At 37.9% G+C, this 22,390-nt stretch overlaps 1 protein-coding gene and 1 long non-coding RNA gene across 2 annotated transcripts; one reads left to right on the forward strand and one right to left on the reverse strand.

The window, feature by feature from the left end:
• Nucleotides 1–189: 189 nt before the first annotated feature.
• LOC109160456 lies at nt 190–21,875 on the reverse strand. The gene is made up of 3 exons (XR_002050743.1): nt 21,793–21,875; nt 12,742–12,744; nt 190–201 (listed from the first exon to the last, which is right to left on the reverse strand). It is a non-coding gene; the product is annotated as an uncharacterized LOC109160456 (long non-coding RNA).
• LOC109160454 lies at nt 17,341–19,141 on the forward strand. The gene is made up of 3 exons (XM_019308745.1): nt 17,341–17,565; nt 18,554–18,719; nt 18,871–19,141. Exons 1-3 carry the CDS (start codon nt 17,492–17,494, stop codon nt 19,012–19,014), a joined length of 384 nt encoding a protein of 127 aa, XP_019164290.1. The 5' UTR covers nt 17,341–17,491; the 3' UTR covers nt 19,015–19,141.
• Nucleotides 21,876–22,390: the final 515 nt, after the last annotated feature.

Genomic DNA, 22,390 nt, shown 5'->3' on the forward strand with positions numbered 1-22,390 from the left:
CACGGCCATGAGAGATCATAGAGATCTAAAAACCCTAACAGCCGATAAGCTTTTTAGCGATCTAAAGGCTTATGAGTTTGAGATGAAGTCAAGAGTAGAGGAAGATCATGAAGAAAATAACAACGCAATCATAGTTGAGCAACCGTCAACCTCAAGGTCAGTACAAACTAATGAATTATTGCCTAATGATCAATTTGCTCTCTTCGTCAAGAAATTTAGGAAATTCATGACGAGGAGCAACTACAAGAAAAATCCACAAAGAAAACCATGGAATGCAACGAAAAATTCGAAGAAAGAAATAGTTGAAGAAGATTCAAATTTGTATTACAATTGTAGAAAGCCCAGACATTTCGCAGCAAGTTGTCCACACCCCAAGGTAAGTAAAAGTCAATACACAAATATTTCTAACTCTCAACAGGAAGAATCCAAAACCAAAGACAAAAGATTCAACAAGGAAAGAAGAAAAACACTAATTAGTGACCCACTAGAGACAAGTGAGTCAGAGAAATCTTCAAGTGATGAAAGTGATACCTGAAAAGATGACAATGCAATGTTTTGCATGAGTATCTCCAACAAATCATCCTACGAAGACATGTGTCTTATGGCAAATGAAAATGAAGAAGATGATGTAACATCTAAATCTTATGACTCTGTAAATTCTTCATTCTCTAGAGAGTCCATCTTTCACTTAATGAAAGATTGTCAAACCGTAATGGACACTCACCCTCAACTCAAGGAGCGCAAAAATTTCTTAAGTCTTGAAAAAGATGAATTAAATGAAAAATTGCAAAATGCTCTATTGGAAGTGAAAGATTTGAAGGCTAAAATTATTTGTCTTCAAGAAGAGTGTAAATCAAGGAAAGTGAGAGAACACAACCTTAGAGAGGTTATAGCAACGTTTACACATTCATCCAAAATAATGGACAAATGGTAAATATGCAAAAACCCTCAAGTGATAAAACCGGACTTGGTTATGATCCATCGTGTTCTCAAGCCTCTGCGAAATTGACCAATTCTACTACTACTCTAAATAATGAAGTCCAAGTGGTAAAATTTGTAAAAGGTCAAGATAGCACAATGAGACAAGGAATTGGTTACCAAACTAATGCGAAATTTAATGCTGCAAGGCCGAAGCCTCAAAGAAATAATATTTCGCCAAAGCAGTTTGTACAAAGGCAAAAGTTTGTTCCAAAATGGAAACATACCAATGAGTCAAGTGCACAAAGTCCTCATAGGAAAATGGGAAGAAATCCAAGAATTGGGGTAGGGAGATTTTATCCTTCTAAACAAGATTGGTTTGATGATATTAAACCATGGACTAAGTCCAGATTTAATGTCTTTCAAAGGCTCAAACAATCTTCTTCCCAAGTGCAAAAAAAATGGAGTCAATTTTCAAAAACCGGCACAAAAAATGTTTTCAAAAATTATCTATGATTATAATGTGTTTAATGGTTACCAATCACCTAAACTTATATCAGTGAGTTCTAGGTGGATTTGGGTACCAAAAATGACAAACACCCGAGGACCCAAATCATGTTGGGTACCTAAAAATGTGTAATTTATTTGCAGGAAATTTGGTATTTCGATAGTGGATGTTCTAGACACATGATTGGAAATAAATCTAGTCTTGTGAAGTTCAAAAATATCGAAGGACCAAAAAAGTCGTATTCGGTGGAAATGAACGATACGGCATAACCAAAGGAATTGGTACAATATCCCGCAATGGTTTACAAATCGAAGATGTATCCTTTGTTGAAGGTCTAAAATTCAACTTGTTAAGTACAAGCCAATTTCGTGACAAAGGATATCTATTAGAATTCTTCAAAGAAAAATGTCAAGTGAAGAATGATTCCACTGGAGAAATTGTACTCGAAGGAACAAGGAAGAAAAACATGTACATAGTTGACTGGAGTACAACCAAGAAATCAACATGCTTGATGGCAACAAGTTCAACTGCAACACGTTGGGAATGACACAAAAGATTAAATCATCTAAATTTGAAAACCATCAACAAGCTCGGAAGAACTAAACTCGTCGAAGGTCTACCGGACATTGTCTACAAGAATGATCAAATATGTGATGCTTGCCAAAGAGGAAAACAAATCAAGTCATCATTCAAGTCCAAGACACAAGAATCTACAACAAGACCGCTAAGTCTACTACACATGGATCTATTTGGTCCAGTAGACCCAGTAAGTATAAGTGGTAAGAAATATACACTAGTTGTTGTTGATGATTTTTCCAGGTACACATGGACGATATTTCTCAAGAAGAAAAATGAAGTGGAACAAAAGCTATCGGAACTTCTAAAGCTACTACAAAACGAAAAAGACTTGAAAATTGCAAAAATTCAAACTGATCGTGGAACCGAGTTCATGAATCAAGTGATCCAAGTCTACTGCAATTCTCAACGAATTCTACATCAACTATCCGCCGCACGTACACCACAACAAAATGATGTTGTAACACCCCAGATTTTCGAAAACTTTTGAAACTTATATAAAGAAGGTAAAATCTCATTGAATTCCAAAACATAATATAAAGAGTACGGGGTGCTATGCCACACCTGAGCTAGAGAACTCAGGTACACAGGCTAACTGACTAATATCCTCAACAAGTAAATGCATAAACATGGCACGCAGGCCGAAAGGGAAACTATCTACTTCTACGCTCCATGGTTCTAGCGCGCTCCAGTGTCTACTCTTCTGTGCCTGAAAGCCAAATATATCTGTTCAGCGAGAGATGCTGGTAACCCACTCCAACGCGTTGAAATACAATATATATAGATATATACATAGATATACGAAAAACCATTTCGAAGCATGAAGATATATCCTAAGAGACTCTAGCTTTCAAAACAGGGAATAGACTCGACAGATAGGGATAAGCACAACCACCAGTCATAACCAAGCATGCACAATTCTCAGGTATAGGGAACAGATATGACAGATAGAGATAAGCACAGCCAATAGTCATAATCAAGCATATACAGTTTACTAGCATGTATCCTATGGTCACGTTTTCATAACAACCATAACAATCAAACCATCCCTATCTCATCACATAGCACACTTTGTTGGCGCCACAGGACCAATCGCTTGCCCATACATGAGGGTCAGCGCATATAGCTCTGACACGGCCCCGCAACACCCTGCCCCGTATCGCAACACGGAGGGGTTGATCGCAACCGACCGATGAACCGCAGCTCATCATAATGTTTGATCGCAACCAAACAGTGGACCGCAGCCCAAGAGTAGTCATCTGACCGCAGCTAGGAATATGAACCGCAGCTCATGTAAAACGTTTGATCGCAACCAAACGGTGGACCGCAGCCCGAGAGTGTAAATCTGACCGCAGCCAGCTTCTGAACCGCAGCTCAGGAATAACCAATTTGATCGCAACCAAATTGGGGTATCATGCACACATAACACATAGCAAGCACATGCAACCCACATTAACACATTAGGAAGGGGAGAAAACGTATAATGAAACCTATGCGTGGTCATCCACAAACTAGGGATAATCCTAAGGGGTTCATACTTCTTTCACCTAGGCCAACGGGATACCAATTCAACTAGCATGCGATATATAAGACTCATTTATCCTACGAACCGTACCCGAAACATCAAACTAGACTTAGGCACGATAGACGGAGTCCGTTGGGACACCACGGGGGTCGGGGGAACATCAAACGGGGAAGCCGAAATCCCAAAGTGGGGTAAAATCCAGCGGGCAGCCGGTGGGTGAGGGGTCACCCGCCGGCTGCCCGCGGGCGTCGTGGTTCCGGGCAGCGGGTGCCTGGCGGGCAGTCGCCTGCCCGCCGGCTGCCCGCTGCCGGCGACTTCAACGTTGGCCGCGGGTAGGTGGCGGGTCCCCTACCCCCCACTGACTCTTTCATCACAAAAACGCCCCGGGAACCTTAGTGGAACCCGGAAGCATGCTTAGACACTTTCAAACGCAATTGATAACAACACCTAGACAATTAACGGACCAAAAGCGGGAAACATACGACACATATCCTATCATGCTTTTCTAAACAAATTTAATACCCGAACATGTGAATTCCCACTCAATACATCCAGAATAACACCATACGAATTTCACGATACGACCTAGGGCTCTAGACACATTCAATTTAACAAGAACATGATTCCTCTTTAAACATCAAGAACAATCAAGAATGGCACATAATCATTAAGAAACTAGGTTCCATCAAGAACCGCACAATCATCAAGAATCCCTTTTTCATCAACAAGATTATCAAGATCGCCCATGGAATTATAACACCAATCGTCAAGAACAATATACGAATCATCAATACACAAGAATATGGGGAAATCATAAGAGGGGAATCATAGCTATGAAAATAGGTTTTGTTGAGACATGGGTTACCTCTTAGCCTTAATTAATTTCCTTGGCTATGAAGGATCTTTCTTTAAGTCTTTCTTCTTTCTTGATTTCTCCTAGGGGAATTCTTGGAGCTCCTTGTGGGGTGAGGGATTATTTTAGTGGGGGTTCTACGTGCCTCCTATGTTCCCCTATTTATATATTTAAGAGTCCTAATTAGGGCCCAAATACTATAGGCTTGCTAACTCTATTCCTTTTAGAACTAGGGGTTGGGTTTAGAGATGAGGGCCCACGGACTATGGTGGGCCTTTTCCCAATTAATTATTGTAATTTAATTCTTTCTTTGGGTAATTGGTTAACTGATTAATTGGTTTTAGGGATCGTAACACGGGGTGTTACAGGTGTAGCCGAAAGAAGAAATAGAACGCTAAAAGAAGCCGCACGTGTCATGATTACGTCAGCCGAGCTACCTAAAAGATATTGGGCTGAAGCAATCAACACCGCATGCTATACGCAAAATCAAAGCTTGATACACAAGTCCTACAACAAAACTCCGTACGAGTTATGGAAAGGGAGAAAACCTAAACTCAACTATTTTCATACTTTTGGTATCAAATGTTTTATTCTTAATAATGGTAAAACATATCTAAAGACTTTTGATGAGTGTGCAGATGAAGGAATATTTTTGGGGTATTCATCTACCAGTAAAGCTTTCAGAGTACTAAACAAAATATCGATGGTGGTAGAGAATCAATTCATGTTACATTTGATGAGGTTCACAAGAAGGAAACCCAAAGCAACAAAAATGATCAGGAAAGTTGTCAAGTTGAAAAATCATTTAATGATGCTGACATATCTTTTAAAGATAATGTTGTATAGCGAATAGAGCAAGTGGGCATTGATTAGAATAGTGAAGCACACGTGGAAATAAATAAAGAACCACACGTGGGAACTCTAAATTCTCAAGCAGAAGCACAAGTTGGAGAACAATCTGAGGAGCAAATTGAATTCACCTCCAACTTACCTACTGAGCAAGGAAACGTGGAAAATCCATGCAATCTACAACCTGACTTGAGATGGCTCAAAGATCACCATCCAGAGCTAGTTATTGGAGATCCACGAGAAGGAGTAAAAACAAAATCCTCAAATATAGATGCTTTATTTTCATGTTTTCTTTCTCAGTGGAAGCTACAAGTATCGAAGAAGCCCTAAATGATCCGGACTGGAATAATGCAATGCAAGAAGGGTTGGATCAATTCAAAAGAAATGATGTATGGGAATTAGTTCCAAGACCCGAAAATCACAATGTAATTGGAACAAAATGGATTTTCTGGAACAAAGCCAATGAAGAAGGAATTGTTGTTTGAAATAAAGCAAGATTAGTGGCAAAAGGATATTCACAAGAAGAAGGAATAGACTTCGACGAAACATTTGCACCAGTCACAAGACTCGAAGCTATCAGAATATTTCTAACATACGCCGCATACAAGAATTTCACGGTCTACCAAATGGACGTGAAAAGTGTATTTTTAAATGGCTTACTTGAAGAAGAAGTCTACGTTGAACAACCACTTAGCTTCGAGGTAAAAGGTGATATTAATAAGGTCTACATTAAAGAAGGCATTATACGGGTTAAAACAAGCACCTAGAGCTTGGTATGACACCCTATCAACGTTCTTAATTAACTGTGGATTTACAAAAGGCCTTGTTGATAAAACCTTATTTAGAATTCAAGAAAATGATCATATTTTATTGGTACAAATTTATGTTGATGACATTATTTTTGGAAGTACTAATAAAACTTTATGTGAGAAATTTTCCAAGCTCATGCAGAATAGGTTTGAGATGAGCATGATGGAGAATTGAATTACTTTCTTTGATTGCAAGTAAAGCAACTAAACGATGGAATATTTATCAATCAGGCCAAATACACAAAAGACCTAATAAAAAAATTCAGTCAAGATGGAAAATCTTCAATCAAGATCCCGATGAGCACATCCTTAAGATTGGATAAAGATGATGAAGGCAAGGACGTTGATGAAACGAAATATCGAGGAATGATTGGATCATTACTATACCTCACTGCAAGTCGACCGGATATATCCTACTCAGTGGGTGTATATTCCAGATTCCAATCAAAGCCAAAAGAAAGTCATTTTCTTGCCACCAAGAAAATCATTCGATATCTAAAGGGAACAATCAATGTGGGATTATGGTATCCCAAAGAAGGTAATTTTATACTAACAGGTTTTTCAGATGCAGATTTTGCAGGATATAAAATCGATCGAAAAAGTACCTCAAGGACATGCCAGTTCTTAGGGGAAAGATTGGTATCTTGGTTTAGCAAAAAGCAAAACTCCATAGCTACAAGCACTGCCGAAGCTGAATATATAGCAGCTGGGAGTTGTTGTGCACAAATCCTTTGGATGAAGCAGCAATTAAAAGATTACGGTGTGAATTGCGAAGATGTTAGCATATTTTGTGATAATACAAGTGCTATCGCAATTACTCAAAATCACGTGCTACATTCAAGAACTAAGCACATTGACGTGAGACATCATTTCATCCGTGATGATCATCGAAAAGAAGGATCTGAGAATAGAATATATTCCAACTGAAAATCAAACATCTGACATTCTCACAAAACCCTTGTGCGAATCAAGGTTTTCAAAATTGAAACACGAAATGGGCATGATCGAATTGAGCTAAGTCACTAAATCTCATTTAATTACATGCTCAAATTTTTTTTTTCGTTCGAATTAAATTATCTTATATACTAATGTTACTCTTTCCGTCACATTTTTTTATTTGCCTATGTGTCAAACATGCACCAAGTTGTCACCTCCTAGTATCTGGGATAACTTGTCTTAAATACTCTTTATTTTTTTAAAATATGCATAATTACCTTTCTCTTTAGCCGTGTATGTATATATAATATATATATATATATATATATATATATATATATATATATATATATATATAAATTTATAAGATTTTCTTACATGCAATATCTACCTTATTTATGTTGACGAGATGGTTGTGATGATTGCCTATTAGCTTAAATAAGAGCATCTAGTTATGGTAGTTGTAAGCATTTACTCCATCCCATTTATTTATTTTTCTACTTATTTTTGATGTTATTTTTGGTTACTACTACTATTATTATTATTATTATTATTATTATTATTATTATTATTATTATTATTATTATTATTATTATTATTATTATTGTTGTTGTTGTTATTGGAATAGACTTAGTACTATTTTTTTTGTGGCAGGTCAAAATTGATTTTATATCTCTAAAATTGGCGCCACAAAACAGACAAACCGAATGGAGAATATAAAACCTAGACTAGCAATTAGTTATGTCAACGAGTGGAATTCCAAAAATACCCCTCAACACTTAAGAGTCCTAAAGCAAAATTGAAAGACCTTTTTGTAAAAGACCCCTTCCACTCAACCAGTCAAAAGTCAAAATCCATCATCTTCTCCACTTTACAACCTTTCCAAACACCTTCGAAACTTTTCATCTTCCATAGCCAAAAACTCTTCAAATTTTTACATCTCTTAATCTTCATCAACCTTCGACTACACAATGGCAACAATCGGAGAATCAAGTTCACAAGTCAATGGAGAACAACCTTTGCCGATTAATCTCACCAAATTGGCCACCAATGTCAAAGTAGGAGGAAGCTTCGACCCTACTGGATTTCTCAAAAATGACAAGAATTCGGAGCTTGCCCAAAGGATCATCCATGCAATTCAAAATAGTGGTCTAATGAGGTTATGTTCTTATTCCTACTCTGGATACTATGATGAAGATGTAGCCGATTTCTATGTCAATGCCAAGGTGAATGGTTGGACCATTGAGTCCACTGTTAATGGAACTCCGATCTGCATTGGAGAAAATGAGTTATACTCAACCTTTGGACTGCTTATGTCTACCCCGGAACAACCCTTGCTAGATTTAGACATGCATGTGTATGACCGCACTGAGGTCTGGGCAGAGATAATAAATGAGAAGGCATCTGTTGAACCTAATATCTCTGGAGATAAAACTGATTTGAAGCCGGAATATCAAATGTTGATAAATGTGATATATAAATGTATTATGTGGAAAATAAACAGTATGGAAGACATATCTCCAAAAAGAATTGGCTATATGCATGCTATTATGACTGGTGTTAGGGCAAATTGGAGTAAGTTGGTGATGAGCAGAATATGTCATTTTGTTAAGGGTGCAAAAATTAAGAATGGGAAATTCAGCGGTGTTCTAGGATTTGGTCTACTGATTGGAGAGACTTTGAAACAAAAAGAATTAACCATGCGAGTAAGAAAACCCTTTAGAAACAATCGAATTCTCTATAAAGATTTTGAGGTATTAGATGAGTCCAACAAAAGAAAAAGAAAATCCCGAGCACTACAAGCCAGAAAAAAAGACTAGTGCAAGATATTCTCAACCCTCAACCCGTACCTCAAGCCAATGATCCTTCAAGCCACAACCCCAATCCAAGTCACACTCATACTTCAAGCCACAACCCCCATCCAAGCCACACTCATACATCTAGCCACGATCACAACCTAAGCCAAACTCACACCTCAAGTCTTAACCAAAATTCCAACCAAAATAATGTGGCCCAAAACCCAACCTCTTAGGTAGAATCCATGGAGGAAGTTCAAAGTGAGATTATATGTCAATTTGATGGGTTAAACTCAGTTTTGGTGAGTGAATACCAAAGAGTATTGAATTGGAGACAATGGAGACTTGATACATATCATGAGTTGATGTCACGTGGACCTAGTATGGACAATGAGGAAATTTTTGCTTTAAATTGGATTGATTGTCATATTGTTTCTCAAGCCACAAGAATTTCAGTTATTAATGCTACATTTCTAGCCAATTTGAAAGCAAAAATGGCCGAGCATGTTTAAGTCAATGAAGTCCAAGGAAATTTGCCAACCGGAGATGATTTTTTAGATGATGATGATATTGATCGAGTTATTGAAATGTCTCGACATATCACAGACCCGGAACTGGCAAGTGGCTCACAAACTGAATATTTTGGTCAGTTTACTGATCAAGGAAACAATGTGGTGAGTCCAAATTTTCTTGATATTGATCTATATGATGTGAGTGTTTTGAATCAGACTGAGGTGAGCCATGCACAAATGGAAAATCAAGCCATGAGAGGCAGCCAGCACAATGAAGAAGCACAATCTCAACATTTTGAGAGTGGTCAAGGTGATACATTTGTGTTAGAGCATCTCACCCCGGAAAGAGCAAGGCAGGAACAAGGACAATCTCAGCTGCCTGATGACAACACAGCTCAAGAAAGAGCAAGATCTCAACCCACAGTCCAAGAACAAGACCATGAAGCTACTGTCTCGAATGAAAACTTGAAGAAACTGGAAAATATTGTTTTCAGTCAGGTGGACAGAATGGAAGGTTTGATCCATGGAATCTATACTCGTATGGATCATGTTGTCAACACTCATAGTAGAAAGCTTGAAGAATCATTTGTTGATAATCAAAAGAGTCAACAATGTTTGATTGACACACACCAATCCTTAGAGAGACAAATTGGTGGTTTGAATGCCAATGTCAAAGTTGTGCTCAATGAATTCTTTCTTCAACTTTCTCAAGCCCTCAAGAATGATAGGCAGGCCAGTGAAGTGGTCTCCGTGAACCAAAGCAAAGGAATTCTCAAAGTAGTTCATCAACAAGATAATCAACTTAGAGATGTCCACACAGATATTGACTCTATCAACACCAAAGTTGGATGTCTTCGTGGTTCCTATGACATCATTGCACAATCTGTTTCTTCCCTTCATGCATCTGTTCATGAGTTGGTTGATTACTCCAAAAAGGGGGAAGAGAGATTCAACCATTTGAAAGAAATGATGGAAGGCATCATGACTGCCATGGCTACCAAAAATATTGGTGTAAGCAGCAGTAGGGGAGGCAGATCTGGCAGAATCAACACCACAACCAGAAGAGCAGGACTGGGATATTGGTTTGGTGGTGATGCAAGCAATCCAAGAGGATCAAGTAGTGCTAATACCACTAACATATCATTTCGTGACATTATTTGTGCAGGTGGAAATCATGAGCAAATTAATTGGTTCAACAAAGTAGCTCTCTATTTGGAACCCACACCAAGGGATGGCAGAGTTGAAATGCCAAGATTGGTAAATCTAAATGATCTACCAAAAGGGATGAAGAAGAGTGGTCCAAGTGACCAGAATATGTGGATCTCAAATGAGAATTTCAGACGCATCAAGAGCTATGCAAGATCCTTAATGCTAATGGTGCTTCTATACTACATCAAGGTGAATGATGCAAAATTGCAAGGAGATAAGAGTCTAGAAGAATGCATAATCTGGTATGAAGAAAATGCACTGCCCGGAGACAACATCATTGAAGCTTTCAATTACTATGTGATTGGGCAGGTATGCAAAGATTATGCTATTAGTGACAATTTCAATGAAATCAAGAAACATATCAATCATGTGTTAGAAGAAAAGAGGAACAAAATAATCAAGTGATTTGTATGATTGATGTTACAATGTTTTGCTTGATCTACAAACTCTAAAGTATGATTATGAATATTTTGCTCACTATCTGATTATGATGCTTATAGTATTTTGTCTATTGTTATTTTAATTTGTCTTGAAAGGTAAATTTTTAGCTTAGCTTGTACAAATCGCATAATTGGAAAAATTTCAAAAATCATTAATATTAAAGTCCAAAAATGCGAATAGGAAATTTTTGCTAAAAATACCTTTCCAAGAGTCAAAATCAACTGTTAAACTCATCATGGCTATGTCAGATTTAATAAAATCTTTTGAAAATTTTATTTTTAAAAGACAAGCCGAATGACTGAGTATAGGTTTTGGCGTCATCAAAAAGGGAGAAAATTGATAGAAATATTTTTGTAATAAAGTTTTGATGAGCCAAATGTACTTTAAATCCCCTTCGAATTTAGGTCTTTAGTACAAGCATCATAATTCAGAATATCATGTCAGTATGCAAAGGAAAATCTACTAAATGAAGAACAAAATTAATTTGGAGAATTAATTTTGGTCCTACGGGTATTCATCCAGAAGTCAAGCATTTAACAAAAGTGTTGTAGCCGAAAATGATCGGATGAGCCTAACGGTGAAATGGTAGAAGTTCTAACATACAACAATCACACCCAAGATCAATTCCCCCTCAAGGATTTATTTTAAAGGTCACAATGTGACCAGGTCAAACAAGCAAGATGTGCCAAGTCAAAGTCAAACAAACAAAATAAGCACAATGCGTGAACACAATGTGACCAGGTCAAACACGCAAGATGTGCCAAGTGAAACAAACAAAACAAGTCAAACACGCAAGATGTGCCAAGTCAAACAAACAAAATAAGCACAATGCGTCTCAAAGGAGTAAGATGTGACAAGTCAAACAAACAAAATAAGCACAATGCGTCTCAGAGGAGTAAGATGTGACAAACAAGCAGGATGATCAATTTATTTTGATTCATCTCACATCACAAGAATCCAAATTGCCTGAAGATAGATATGATCAGAACGGTGGAAAATTTATGAAGGCATGAATAAAGATCTTATCCTAGAAATAAATTCTATCACAAGGATTTATTGCAAAGAGACGTTGGAAATTCAAAAATGGCAAAGATAATAATATTTTAGAAACAACTTGAAAATCAAGTTGAAATAAAAATATTATCTTGTCAGGCAAGTTGACAATCAAATCAAATTGAAGACCAACTATTGTCAACAATATCAGGCTACAAGATTCAAATTTCAAATATCAAAATATCTCACTCCAACGGATATATTTGATTATCTATAAAAGGCCATGAAGACTTGAAGAAAAGAAAAAACACGAGACACATAATAGAGGCGGATGAACAAGTGCAAGTGCTAAATATTCATTGAAATATCTAGAAGAGAGACTTAGTCTGAATAGTCTCAAAATTAGTTGGAGAGAGATACAATTACATTTGTATATGTAATTGTAAAAAGAGTATAGCTGTGTGCAAAATACTCAAAAGAGTGTAGCTGTAACACCCCTAAATTTTAAGATATTTAATACCTATAAAATAAAGGGCTAATATATTATTATTTCCCAAACAGAGCATAAGCTAAACATAATAGTTGGGGTGTGCTATGCCACATCTGAGCTAGAGAACTCAGATGCACAGACTAAACTATCTAACAAAGCATTAACCACAATTGATATCTAAGTACAAATCAAGGCACGCAGGTCATCTCATCAAAGCTGGAACTACCTAAACTAATACCACGAATCCAACTAGCGCGCTCCGACGCTACTCAACTGTCTCTGAAAAACATTCGGTGTAACAACCATCAGCGAATAATGCCGGTAACCCACTCCAACGCGATAAGTACAATATAAGTAGATATAAGAAACTCATTTTGAAACTGGAATACATATATACTTACGAGACTCTAGTTTAAATCCAAGATCAAGACTCAAGGCATATTAACAGACTCAACAGTATAGAGTAATCATAAAGACTAACATGCACCCTAAGAACGCAATACAAGACATAACAAGCAGATAATCATATAAATAACAAGTAGAGGCAACGAAGGCATTTAATACAATCAATTAGCAAGTAGTCATCAAAGCACACAATTCATCCTCCAACCTTATACCAAGTTCCAACCTTGTAGCTCCCCTCCGTCCTTATATTAGTTCCAACCTATACCTCCAGGCAACTACATGCCCCCACCAATAAACCACCTATCAACCACCAACATATCAAGATGGTGTCGCAGTGCCAGTCAATGATCCGCACCTCTAGTGCCACTATCAAGGGGTTAGCGCATATAGCTCTAACATGACACCGTAGCACTTATAACCTGACCCATGCTCAATGGCAAGCAAGTCTAAGGTGGGTGTGTGCCTTTGGCACAGTCACCGCTATGACCTGTACATTTAGTACAATGACCGGGCAAAAGTGGTGCCAACCGCCAATAATTTATTTCCACAAATCACAATCTCATCATCATCATTCACAATGGCCATTACGCAATGACCACGATACGCATCACCAATCAATCAATCAACACATAATCACATAACAATCAAGACACAACAACAACGACACGTATTACACATAAATTCCTAGAACGATACCTAAAAACACCAAACGAGACTAATACACGACAAACGGGGTACAACGGGACCCAACGGAAAATAGGGAAACATCAAATGGGGAAAAACATCACGATACACATCAACATTCCAGCGGGTAGGTGGCGGGTGGAGGACCACCCGCCAGCCACCCACCAGCGGCCACCTTTTATTCTAGCGGGTGCCCAGCGGGCAGACCACCGCGGCTGCCCGCTGGAATAGTAGTCCTGGGCAGCGGGTAGGTGGCGGGTGGACACCCCCCACTGGTACACAGGAAACTTTCGGTCCCGAGATCTTTCGTGGAACCCGAAACCATGTCCAAACACATTCAAACACATAATGACAACACCACGGACTCAATTAACGGAATTAAACCAAGAATTACACCAAATACGTTCTAACACGACTGCTAAACATGTCAAGACTCCATATTAATCATATAACGGTTCAGGAACATCTGGAACCACAAGAATATCAAGAAATCTATATGCAAAGTCCTAAACACAAGTCCTAGGCTAGACTTAACACCCGATCATGCATAATCCCACCCAAATATACCAAGAACATCATAGTACGAAATTCACGATATAAACCCTAGGGCTCTAGACATCATTATAATACAAGATCATACACATAATCGATCACAATATCAAGAACATAAAGATTATCAAATAAGCACAATATAAATCCTATGCAAGGGCTCTATCAAGACTCAATCACAGAATTACACATACGATTATCAAAGGAGCCAATGAATAAGATATATCAAGGAAAATAGGTTTTGTTGAGACATGGGTTACCTCTTAGCCTTAATTAATCCTCACTTGGCTATTAAGGCTCTTCTCTAAGATTTCCATCCAATTGATCTACCTAGGCTTGGTGGTGGGGAATCTCCTGGGAATAATTTCGTGTAATATAACTATGGGTGGTAAGGGTTCTAATTGGTTTCTAATCCCTATTTATAGAGTTAGGAATCCTAATCAGAATCTGAATAGTAAAGGCCTACTTTCTATTCCTAACAGGTATATAGGTCTACGATTCCTAATTGGAATCTGACTAGCAAAAGGTTTTACTCTCTTTATTCCTTCTAGTTTAGGCAAGGGTTCACGATCCATGGTGGTCCATATTAATTAATTAAAGATAATCCTAACCAAATTAAAACCTATTTAAATATTATTAATGAAATTAATTAAATAATTAGTCCGGGATTAAAGTCTGTAACACGGGGTGTTACAGTAACTGTGTGCAAAACACTCGTAGTTGTTAAGTGTAGCTGTGTGCAAAACACTTAGTTGGTGTTTGAGTATAGCTGTGCGCGAAATACTTAGAGTTGAGTGTAGCTATGTGCGAGACACTCGGAGTTGGGTGTAGCTGTGTGCAAGACATCCGGAAGAAGTGTCTGTGTAGCACTTATTCACTATTGTAACTGTGTGTGGAAAATAGTGAATTACTCCTAGAAGTGAATGGAGTAAAGTGGCTAGGAAGATTACGCCACTTCCGAACCACTATAAATTGCCTCTCTCATTCACATACCGCACTTACTTAATTCGCTTTATTTATTTAAGTATTTGACTAACCCGTTTACTATTCACTGTTAATCTTAATCTTTCGGGTTTAGTGTGTTTTCACGTATGCATGTAACTCAAACTTTCCATGCTTAACATTTGAATTATTCTAAGCAAGTTTGACGTGTTGCATATGACATTCATCATACGGTTGACTTTGCACGAAGTCTTATTTATAATCTTGAATAATATTGTTAAATATTGAGTGAATCATCTGCTTTAAATATTCAAGATATTCATGTCATCTTTACACATCATCTGAGCATATCTAACATGTGTATGTGATTCAATTTATTGATTGGGCATAACTCTTTACTTATATTTATTCCGCTGTGCACTTCAAGTTAATTAAATACTTCTCTATTTACTTGTTATTTAAAGTTGAAATTACCAAAGAGTTATTTATTGTGAAAAAGTTTAAAAAGTCTATTCAACCCCCCTAGACTTTTTACCACCTTTCGGGACCAACAGATTGATTGTTGATTGTTGACTATGTGGATGTCTTGTTTTTGAGGATGATCTTTGTGACATTCTTGGAGTGGGGCCCAACTTCTTAGATGGTGTTGGAAACCTAGATCTAGGCAAGAGATTGCTAGATCCGGGTAGCCGTGAGCCTCTTCATTTCCCCGTCTTCGATCCGAGAGGGCAAGACCCAGAAAGAAGTGAGGGCAAAGTGTTTGTTTAAATGCCCCATAGAGAGCAAGAGTTCATATGGGCGGCGTTAGACCGTTTCGGATAACGCACTAGCCATCCACTTCTCTTGACTAGTAGTAGCGCACAATCAAATCACCACAAGCCTCCCCTTGTGGGATTGACCAATCACATGACTCAATCGAAACCCAATCCTAACCGCCTCTTCTCTCTCTGAGTGAATCCCTATTTCCCCGATCTACCTTTCTTAGTTTCAAATTCTTTTCCAAATTCCCTTTTAAACCAACAACGTCATTCCACTTTCCCGAATTGAGCCTTCAAGTGTTTAGTCTGCCTTACATTTTTCTAAGCCCAACTTCCAAGTTGTCATTCGTCGAGGGAATGACACTCGGGGTGATTCTAACTCCCCGTTTTACCATCTATCCATAACAATCCCAATCACACACAACTTCAATATTTTGACCACGCTTTCAAGAACCACAATCTAAGAGCGCAGTTGTCGGTCAGGGTCCAAGCAAAAATTAAATTACAGCAAGAGTTTCTTCGTTACCTCCAAGAATTATACTACTCGGAGAGCTTCCTCTATCTCTCGTATTCTGGGCATGCAGCGATCCTCCCTACCTTTTCGCTATTAGGGGGTGAACCTGTTCAAGGGGCGTAACAGGCCTATTTACTATCAACACTTGCTAGAAAAAGTTGACAGCATCTTGCTCAATTGGCGCCGTAAATTGCTCTCTCCTGGAGGTCGCCTGATTCTCATCAAGCATGTTCTATCAATGATTCCTTTATACACAGCTGCTTCAATGCCTTTGCTGCGAATGACGGAGAAAGCTCTTGAATCTAAGCTCGCCAATTTCTTTTGGGGCACAATTCAGGGCAAACCAAAGAGACATTGGATGTCTTGGAAAAACATATGTTTTCACACAGATGAGGGAGGCTTGGGGGTCCTATCCCTTGCTCAATCCAACAGGCTTTTTTCTACTAAGCTTTATTTCATTGCAGGGAGGTTCTTTACGGAGTCATTTTATACATGCTCGCTACATTGATGGTCAGGTTAGGGCTACGGACTCTATCTCTTGGCGATGAATGCAACGAGTGAGGGAGTTTGTTTGTGACAATGTTACTGATCTTTCTGGGGAGTTAATCTGGACGATCTCCCCTTATGACAACTTCTCCTTCTCTTCGGCCTACTCCGAGCTCAGACCGAAAGCAGGGAGCACTCTCTCCTCCCAATGTATTTGAAGTGATGGCTTTTCATCGAAATTGTCTGTGTTCATGTGGAGGCTTCTCGGTGCTCTCTCACTAGTACAAAATGGAGCAAAGAAATCTGACTTTAGGTTACCCTTCTTTAAACAAAGGTAGTGTATTCTTAAAAAAAAAAAAATAGGGCGGTGGCATAATTGTAAATAAATGAATAAGAAACCGCTACCTTTTTTAAAAAAAGGGAAGCGGTTTATTAAAGCGGATAGACTTTCTGCTACCCTTTCTTTTAGAAAGGGCACGGAAACCAGATCGGGAAAAAATAAAAGAAAAAAAAAAGCAAAAAAGAAAAAAAAACAACAAAACAAAAACCTTCAACGCCTCTTCAGTTTTCACAAACCAGATCTCGCTCTCACACCTCTCCAACACTCTCTGCCGTCGCTCCTCACTGACCGCACCTCCGCCGTCGACACCGCCTCTCTCACCACGCTCCCTCAGCCCCGATCAAATGCCACCGCCGACACCAAGCTAAGGACTCAAGCGCCACTCTCATCAACCACCCATGACGCTTCTCTTCTTCTCGTTAGCTACCGGTGACCAGACCCAGCCGAAAACGACGCCTCCACGTACTGTCGACGACGCCTGCCACTGACGTCGCCACCACCACTGTGGTTCTCAGCCGCCGCCGGTTCCGCCGAAGGCACTACCTATGAGGTTCTCTTTCTGCTTTCTTCGTCCTTTTCTTTCTCAATTCATTTGGGGTGCCAATGTTATTGAAATGAATTTATGTGTTTTGCTTGATCTGCCTCTTCGCGTTTAGCTTGGATTTAGTTGGATCCGGAGCTTCGTGGACTAAATTAGCTCTGTTTAGACAGAGATTGTTGATATCTGTTTTCTTTTTTAGCAGATAATAGTTGTTTCGAGCTAGGTTTCAACCTGGGAATTGAAGTGTAATTTCTCATTTCTAGATGATTCTTCTTTTGGGGTTTTCGAGTATTTACTTAAGGAACCCTTAACTGCAGATACAATAAGCATGAGATTGGGGTGGGGGCTGAAAATAATTAACCAGGACCTCTAATTTAGTTAAATAATTTAGTTAAATAATGGTTTAGTTTTCTAAGAGTTTTTTCCACTTTTGGTTACTTGACTATGATACCCCCAATTTTGGTGCATGACTATTCAATTGCTCTCACATTTTATCATCAGCTCAACTTTTCGGAGGCTTAGGTTGCCCGAGAAATTGAGCTAAGGATGAAGAAATTGAATATTCATGCACAAACACTAAAAATCTTGATAGTCGGAGACCTAATTTTGGAAGGGGTATTATAGTAGAGGAACCAAAAGTGAAAAAAAACTTGTTTCGTAATAAACATCTTTGGTAGTTCTAGTATTCTGTAGTAATTGTATTAGCAGATGCCAGTATGTCACTTTACTGTTTCTTGAAAAGATGTATCTCTAAAATGCAAGTTCCATGATCAGTTCTTGCTCTCATGTCTTTGTGGTTTCTCAATCTTCTCCCAAGTTTAACAATTAGTTTGTTTTGATGTTTTTATGATTGTTCTAGTTGCTGATGACTAGTGCTATCATATGTGACTAGAGGAGAATCAGAGACTGGCGGTGGAATGCTCGTTGTTGCAGTGCAAGAGATGGGAGAGAGAGTGCTCGTTGTACGACAGGGACCGAGAGGCATTGATGGTTCTACAAGTACGATGCCCTGTAGCTGGTCTGGTCTTGTAAATGTAGTATTGTCAAAGGAGGACATATATCAGAAGTACCTGGATGATACCAAGGCAAGAAAAACACATTTTGCTTCTGCTGATTCTGCAACTAATGGTTCTTCTTGTTGTTAGTAATCATTGGATAGGTCAAACAATATAATGTAGAAATACTCCCTGCCTATGAGCTCATAGTATCATCACTCACTTGCTTTATGTACGACAGTTTCCCGTCCTCGCCAGTGCCAGGTACAATCTCGTCATCTTAGGAGACGAGTCTGTCGGCAAAAGCAGTATCATCACTCACTTTATGAACAACAAGTTCCGTAACAAATACGAGGTAAATGCGGCTGTGATTAGTTTAAACTAATTTTGTAAATTTCTTCAGAGTAATAGAAGGACAATAATGGATGATCCTTTTATACGAAATTACATTGAAGATCTTATGAGGAATGTGAGGACTCAAGTATTGCTCAAACTGATCAAGCCTTACACAAGAATTCGGATCCCTTTCATATCCAAGGTGATTAGATAGAGATCAGTGTCCTCTTGTACAGTGAAGGAGCTGCAAGGACATTCCATATTTGTTTTCCTATTTATCTATTCATTATTACAGAGTATTATTTTAAATACCGCCATTCTTCTGATTTTTATTGGTTTTTGACTTTTTTTTCCACACTATATTTCACATTTGTAATGTTTTGCATGCAGGTCAAAGGGGATGAAGAAATACACTGCCGTGGATAAGTGGAACACACAGCTTAGGTCCCTCTATCAGACTGTTAGTAACCAAGTTTGTTAATTTTTGAGATTTTTTGAGAGTATATTCTATCTGAAAAGTCACTCCTAGTCCTGGAAAACAATAGATTACAAGCATTACATTTACTTTTGCACCAAAGATGGTCATGGGTAGTGGAGAAGTGTCCATTTACAGAGATGTTGGCTCAAATCTAGTTTAAATGTTTTTGACAAATTTGCTTACTAAACAAACTTAAAAAGTTAAAAGGTACTTCATCATTAGCTGTGCAAATTATTAGTTGTGTAAAACTACCCCCAATAATTGGAAGAAAATAGTATAGATTCTTGTTATGATCTTGATTTTCGCCACTTGATAAACTTGATGAATTGATAAAACCCTACAAGTCAAAGCTGTCCTGAGTTATTTCTGATGCACATGTATGTGTTCATAATTTAATCAGGTTCGTTTGTGGTGCGTATTAAGGTTTGACGAGCTCTTGCACGAATTAAGGGTTGGCTCTCCACTTGTGTGCCTAATCTGGTCAGCCATCACATATGAACTATCTTCTTCTTCTTATATTCTCTTCTCTGTTCCCCTTTGTTTTGGGTTTCAAGTTACAGAGAAGTTATATTTAGCCCGAGGAGACTTGAGGCTGCTTTTCATATTAAAGAAGTCTTTAACAGTTGCACTATTTATATTTGTCTGTTTAGTTTTCTGCATTGTTTACGCCTTATGGGTTCATCTAGTCATTTCGATATGTTTTCTCATCTGATGAGCATGTTGTAATGGATTATTTGATTAACTAGATAACGTGACTAATTGAAGTTATGGAAACTTGGTATTCAGGTTCCGTCTCATGTATTAATGGGTATACCAGTGAATGGTGAATCTATGTCTTTATCTCCTCTTGGTGAAGCTTGCTTGAGATCGGACTTGACTGCCATACATGAAATCTTAGAAAAACTTGGGTACAAAGATGACGAAGGAGCAGCTGCCGAGGTTTGTCTCATTACAATTATTTGATTTATTTTCATATCATGCCCTGTTTGGATATATGCTCTTCTGTCAGCTGGAGTCTATTCCTAGCTTAATTATAGTGAATAATGGTGGCATCAACTAAACTCAACCCATCAATGAAGTGCTGTTAGGATATCACTATAACTATGAAATTAGTGGAGGGAAGAAAACATGAGTAGTAAGTTCCAATTATCCCTGTAATGATATGTGGAGTTTACAGGGAGTGCTCTGAGAGGTTTAGTAAAAGCTTTTTTGGGTACACTTCTTCAGGAAAGCATTTTGTGGGTGTTATTAAGTTGTCTCACCTGTACACTGTTGTTGAGTGTAATTTCAGAAGCAGTAACTGTTTTTGGCTTTGTGCATTTTCGTCTGGACAGAACTATTTTATGATATAGAAAATTTAAATATAACTATGTATATTTAAAGTATGTTGATAATATTGTGTTTTGATAGTTTGTTAATGGTTAATATTATGTTGATATGTTTTAAAATCCTATACGAATTCAAAACACAAAACATATCAACATAATATTAACCATTAACAAACTATCAAAACACAATATTATCAACATACTTTAAATATACATAGTTATATTTAAATTTTCTATATCATAAAATAGTTCTGTCCAGACGAAAATGCACAAAGCCAAAAACAGTTACTGCTTCTGAAATTACACTCAACAACAGTGTACAGGTGAGACAACTTAATAACACCCACAAAATGCTTTCCTGAAGAAGTGTACCCAAAAAAGCTTTTACTAAACCTCTCAGAGCACTCCCTGTAAACTCCACATATCATTACAGGGATAATTGGAACTTACTACTCATGTTTTCTTCCCTCCACTAATTTCATAGTTATAGTGATATCCTAACAGCACTTCATTGATGGGTTGAGTTTAGTTGATGCCACCATTATTCACTATAATTAAGCTAGGAATAGACTCCAGCTGACAGAAGAGCATATATCCAAACAGGGCATGATATGAAAATAAATCAAATAATTGTAATGAGACAAACCTCGGCAGCTGCTCCTTCGTCATCTTTGTACCCAAGTTTTTCTAAGATTTCATGTATGGCAGTCAAGTCCGATCTCAAGCAAGCTTCACCAAGAGGAGATAAAGACATAGATTCACCATTCACTGGTATACCCATTAATACATGAGACGGAACCTGAATACCAAGTTTCCATAACTTCAATTAGTCATGTTATCTAGTTAATCAAATAATCCATTACAACATGCTCATCAGATGAGAAAACATATCGAAATGACTAGATGAACCCATAAGGCGTAAACAATGCAGAAAACTAAACAGACAAATATAAATAGTGCAACTGTTAAAGACTTCTTTAATATGAAAAGCAGCCTCAAGTCTCCTCGGGCTAAATATAACTTCTCTGTAACTTGAAACCCAAAACAAAGGGGAACAGAGAAGAGAATATAAGAAGAAGAAGATAGTTCATATGTGATGGCTGACCAGATTAGGCACACAAGTGGAGAGCCAACCCTTAATTCGTGCAAGAGCTCGTCAAACCTTAATACGCACCACAAACGAACCTGATTAAATTATGAACACATACATGTGCATCAGAAATAACTCAGGACAGCTTTGACTTGTAGGGTTTTATCAATTCATCAAGTTTATCAAATGGCGAAAATCAAGATCATAACAAGAATCTATACTATTTTCTTCCAATTATTGGGGGTAGTTTTACACAACTAATAATTTGCACAGCTAATGATGAAGTACCTTTTAACTTTTTAAGTTTGTTTAGTAAGCAAATTTGTCAAAAACATTTAAACTAGATTTGAGCCAACATCTCTGTAAATGGACACTTCTCCACTACCCATGACCATCTTTGGTGCAAAAGTAAATGTAATGCTTGTAATCTATTGTTTTCCAGGACTAGGAGTGACTTTTCAGATAGAATATACTCTCAAAAAATCTCAAAAATTAACAAACTTGGTTACTAACAGTCTGATAGAGGGAC

This window comes from Ipomoea nil, unplaced genomic scaffold, assembly GCF_001879475.1.
Source record: "Ipomoea nil cultivar Tokyo-kokei standard unplaced genomic scaffold, Asagao_1.1 scaffold2847, whole genome shotgun sequence".
Taxonomy (NCBI): domain Eukaryota; kingdom Viridiplantae; phylum Streptophyta; class Magnoliopsida; order Solanales; family Convolvulaceae; genus Ipomoea; species Ipomoea nil.

Excerpts from the sequence above, each read along its gene's own strand:
- LOC109160454 (XM_019308745.1), top strand. The coding sequence starts at position 17,492 with ATGACGCTTCTCTTCTTCTCGTTAGCTACCGGTGACCAGACCCAGCCG. Across the intron at positions 17,566-18,553 it reads ACGCCTCCACGTACTGTCGA|GCTCGTTGTTGCAGTGCAAG; the intron begins CGACGCCTGCCA and ends TGGCGGTGGAAT. Across the intron at positions 18,720-18,870 it reads AGTACCTGGATGATACCAAG|TTTCCCGTCCTCGCCAGTGC; the intron begins GCAAGAAAAACA and ends TATGTACGACAG.